This window comes from Penaeus chinensis, chromosome 8, assembly GCF_019202785.1.
Source record: "Penaeus chinensis breed Huanghai No. 1 chromosome 8, ASM1920278v2, whole genome shotgun sequence".
Classification (NCBI taxonomy): Eukaryota; Metazoa; Arthropoda; class Malacostraca; order Decapoda; family Penaeidae; genus Penaeus; species Penaeus chinensis.
In genome coordinates this window covers 35,909,164-35,914,163 of record NC_061826.1, presented here as the reverse complement: position 1 = coordinate 35,914,163, position 5,000 = coordinate 35,909,164, and the positions used below count along the sequence as shown (strand labels likewise).

Below are 5,000 nucleotides of genomic sequence, written 5' to 3'. Positions count from 1 at the left end.
TACCTTTCTCTTTCTTCTTCTCTCTCTTTCTCTCTTTCTCTCTCTCTCTTTTTTTCTCTCTCTCTCTGTATATAAGAGCGCGTGTGTATCTGTGTCTGTTTGTACGTGTGTGTGTGCGCGGGGTGTTCGTAGCCATCACCGTAATGACGTTTTTGTAAGTCCCTGGCAAGGCCGAGGGTTCCCCTACCTCTACCCCCCTCCCCCCTCCCCCCACCCCACCCCACCCCGAACACAACCCTGTCTGGAGTTTTTTGTCCGTGTCACAGGAGGGGAGGGGCATGGTGTTGGGAGGGGAGGGGTGGGGGGGGGGGGTCTAGAACCTCTCGGGATAGGGAAAGGGATAAAACCTGTAGATGGGAGTTTTTTTTTTCCCCCCCTTACATTTCCTCGTAGGTTTTGCAGGCTCTCCCCCTCCCTCCCTCGCTCCCTCCCTCCTCCTCCTCCCTCTCGCCTCTTCCCAATCCTAACACGGGAGTGAAATGGAATAGAAATCTAGTTGTGATATATTTTTTCCCCCACCCTCTTTCCTCCCCCCCCCCCCCCCCACCTCCTGTCTCCCTCCCCCCTTTTTTCCCTTCTTTTTTTATCGTCTTTTCCCTCCTCCTTCAGGTCGTTCTTCGTCTCTCGGCGCTGATGTGGCTGAGATTGCGATAAAGTTGGTATTGGGAAAAGAATCCTTTTGATAAAGGCTGTTCCGACAAGTTTGGACTGTGTGGGTTAAGGGGAGATTCTGAAAGTTTTTCTTATGTTTATTAGGATTTTTATGTTCTCTCTCTCTCTCTATCTATCTCCCCCCCCCCCCCCCCCCCACCCCGCCATCCACTCAAAGCCTCACTCACCCACCTCGCAATAAAAGAAAGTAAAAGGAAAGACAACAAACACTCAACAAGTTGTCTCCAATGGGTAGGGAAGCAACGCCATCTGTTGGTGGGACGGGAACACTCTCGAGATAGGGGAACGGTCCGTGATTGTCATGTGTCGTTTAGTGTTGATGGCGACGTGTGGCAGTAATTTCATTGCGGCGTGGATTGAGTGAGAGAGGGAGGGGGAAGGGAGGGGCGAGGGATAGAAGGGTGAGGGTGAGGGGGAGAGGAGGGGAGGGTGAGTAAGAGGGTGAGGTGGTAGGGAGGAGATGGGAGAGCGGGGGAGGGGGAAGGGGATGCGTGGGTAAGTAAGAGGGGAGGGAGGAGGAGGGGGAGGGGGAGGGGGAGGGGGAGGGGGGAATGTGTATACAGTGAGGGGGATAAGGGATTGAAAAGGGGAAGGGGCAGAGCGAGCAAGAGCGTCGGGGAATGACAGAAAGAGGAAACGAACCGTGATAATGCCAGCCTGTCCAAACACATACGACACTGATGTTTAGATTTGCCTTTCGTGAATTACTTTTTGATTGAGTTTGATATTTTTCCCCAAATAATTTCCGATCCGGTGGCTGATCCTTTTTTTTCTGTCTCTCCGCAGACCAAGAAGCATCCTCCGAACCACATCAAGCGCCCGATGAACGCCTTCATGGTGTGGTCGCAGATGGAGCGCCGCGAGATCGTCAAGTTTGCCCCCGACATGCACAACGCCGAGATCTCGAAGCAGCTGGGGCGCCGCTGGAAGATGCTGTCGGAGGAGCAGCGCCGCCCGTACCGCGAGGAGGCTGAGCGGCTGAAGGAGCTGCACCTCCGCGAGTACCCCGACTACAAGTACCGTCCGCGCAAGAAGGGGCAGAAGGGGGGGCAGCTGAGGGGCGTTTCGGACAAGAACGGCGGCAAGGTGACCAAAGCCAAGGAGAGTCACGGCGGCGGCGGCGGCCGGGAGAAGGCCAAGAGCGTGGTCAACGTGATCAGCAACACGCGCATCACCCACACGCAGGGCCTCGAGGTCGACCACAACAAGCTGGGCATCAAGATCACTATCGACGACGACTTCAAGCGGTCGCACATGATGCCCCAGAACGGTGCCATGGCCCTCACGCCGCAGTCCCCTCCCGAAGTGCCCGCCAGCCCGCCCTGTGACCTGCCAGACTCGCCCGAGAGTGCCTCCATGTACGACGACCAGCAGGCCTTCAGCTACAACCCCGCCCACACCGCCCATTACCACTCCAGCACCAGTTCCACCGCCTCGTCGCCCTCCACTCACACCAGTAGTCGAACCAGCCTCACGCTCAGCAGCGCCACGTCCATCCACAACATCATGTCGAGCATCAGCACCGCCAGCATGATCAAGCAGGAGCCCGAGGACCCTCTGTACGAGGCCGTGTACACGCCCCAGAGCCTGGCCTCGCCCGGCCTGGCCTCGCCCCTGTGCGAGACCCCCACCACGCCCTACATCAAGACGGAGCTGAAGCAGGAGACCCCCAGTCCGAGCGCCTCGCTGGCGGTGGACCACGCGAGTCTCGACGACCTATACAACATCACGGACTTCATCTCCGTCACCGACATCAAGATGGACTTGGCTGACATCGACTTCGACGCCGTCAGCACGAGTTCGGGGTCCCACTTCGACTTCTCGAGTGTGGCCGACGAGACGGACCACCTCCTGTCCGACTGCGGCATCTCCCACACCTGGATCGGCTCCGGCGCCTTCTTGCAGTAGGCAGGAAGCCCCGGGGCCGCTTGATCCAAGGGCGCGTCCTTTTTTTCTCCTCCCCTCTTTCGTGTAGACAACGAAAGACAGAGACTTTTTAAGATATAACACTTCTGTCCAGCATAGACTTAACAGTACTCTAGTGAAGTCATTAGTATTGTACACGAGAGATCTGTTGGACGGGGACCAACTGTCCTACCCAGCTTACAAAGCCTCCATAACGGTGCCAGTGCCTTCAACCATTGTTTCCTATGACCTTTTTAACAAAAAACAAAAAAGTTAATGAAACAGTACACAGAACAGACGAACCAAAAAAACAATAATAACAAACCAGTTAAACCGCAACTTACCGCAGTCTGGTCAATATAATGGTGCACAAAGATCATCTCGGTGATGAGACAAAACTGTAGCCTTAGCAGCCCAGCCATAATGCATGTGAAACAGTCTAGTTGGTGGACGACGACCCGCAGCGGGTGAGTCGTCCTTTGGTAAACCAGTATTCTCCACGTCGTACCGTATTGTAAGAGGCTTTTTTTATTTTTTATTTTTGTTCACATGTCTTCTGTGGAAGTGATGAACCATTTTGAATATATATGTTGAATGAAATTTAAGAAAAACTGAACCAAAATTCTAGTGAGGGCAAGTGGGGCTTTGAAGGAAGGAAAAGAGAGGAGATTCAAGACAGTCATCCTATCAAGGAAATGAGAGGGAGTCTCGCAGTGTAAACAAATACTACTAAACATGTCTTTCTATTGGATCACCAGTCCACTCGTATAGTTTATTGTAATTTTCTCCGATGGTGAGGAGGCTCAAAGGAACGAAGAAAAACTGATTCTTTAGTTCTGTAAGAAACAAGTCCCTATCATTGTTTGCCATCTTTTTTTTTTTTGTAACGTTTGTGAAGAGAGAGAAGGAGAAGGAGGTGTGGAAACTCGAAACTGCCGAAGAAGAAGCAGTGCAGAGATCGAAAGTCAAGGAAGAAAGGGAAGAGGAAGAAGAGGTCGATTAGGTCGATGATTGGTGGCTGGAGGTTTGAAAACAGAAGTTACGACTGCACAACATCAGGCGACGCTGGTTCATTTGACGAAGGCGATTTGGTTGAAGAAGAAGAAGAAGAAGAGAAAAAAGCAAGTGACGAAGACGGTTGAAGATCAGGTAAAAGGACGAAGAAAAAGAAGGAAGACGAAAAGAAGAGGAGAGAGACTCGATGCTGAGGCGGAAGGATCACCGGGCAGGCCGTTCTTGTGCAGGTCTTCGGTGTTGGGCGAAAGAGAACCAAGATGTTGCTGAAGGAGCCTGTACACTGAAGGTGAGATGAGGCTCAGTTGCGTTGTTCGTGGATCCGTACATCTGTTATATATATCTTTCTGTTATATAATTTATAAATTGGGAATTCTACTTTTCAATGCAACAGGGAATTCTACTTTTCAATTCAATATGAAGCAAGCAACGATATTAACCTCTGCTTATTCTCTTTTCCCAAACAGATCGAGCCAAGAGAGCAAACCTGTAACTTGTGGTGTGACAACCTAAGGTGGTGACAGCCCATGGTAGTGACAGCCAATGGTATTGACAGCCTATGGTGATGACTGCCCATGGAGGTACGACAGCCTGTGGTGGTGACAGCCTGTGGTGGTGACAGCCTGTGGTGGTGACAGCCTCGACCAATGAACGTCAAGGAAAACCCGTGGGCATTTGGGGGAGACAAGTCTGCGTGACGTCATCAGTGCAATAAGCCAATCGCAAGGCAGTTCAGTGACGTGGGAAAAAAAAACCGTGTATCAAAAAAAAAAAAAAAAAAAAAAAAGTAGATTATGGTAGTATTTATATATTGTTACAAAATATTTTGTAAATGACATATTGTCCCAGTGATGCCGTCGGAAGAAGCCTATATCTCGTTTTTTGTTTGTTTGTTTAGGTGAATGCACAGTTATGAAGTCCGCATTCTAACGGCCTTGCAACTTGTTTTTTTTTTTTTTTCTTTCTTTCCTTCCTATGTCCTTCGTTATCAATGTACAAGCCATTTCGTTCTTGACTGCCACTCGGAGGGCATACGTTAGGAGATCATCCCAACAGTACTTAAAAAAAAGAAAAAAAGAAAGAAAACGTATGACGTCACTGAACCTGCCCCCCCACCCCTTCCCCCCATACCCCCCACCCCCCCACCCACCTAATGGCGATGGCGTTGTTGCGTAACCGTTTTTTTTTATATATAAATATATATATAAATATATATACATATGGGTATTTTGGTATGATAATGCAATAAAGAGACAAGATGAAAGAGGCAGATTTTGTTTGAAATTCTAGTCAGTACAACAATATTACTGTGTATAGTAATTAAATATGTCAAACGCTCGTTTTCTCTCGTTTTATACATGTATATTGTCACATTATCATTATTATTTACATTTTTTTCTCTCGTAGAT

At 49.7% G+C, this 5,000-nt stretch overlaps 1 protein-coding gene across 1 annotated transcript in view; it reads left to right on the top strand.

Annotated features, from left to right (window-relative positions):
* The window catches only part of LOC125027972 (transcription factor sem-2-like), a 10,105-nt gene extending 5,680 nt beyond the window's left edge, over window positions 1-4,425 (top strand). The window contains exons 2-3 of the mRNA XM_047617183.1: window positions 1,459-3,880; window positions 4,059-4,425. Coding sequence (XP_047473139.1) covers window positions 1,459-2,580 — 1,122 coding nt within the window. The 3' untranslated portion in view covers window positions 2,581-3,880; window positions 4,059-4,425. The remainder of the gene's footprint in view (window positions 1-1,458; window positions 3,881-4,058) is intronic.
* The last annotated feature ends 575 nt before the right edge of the window (window positions 4,426-5,000 follow it).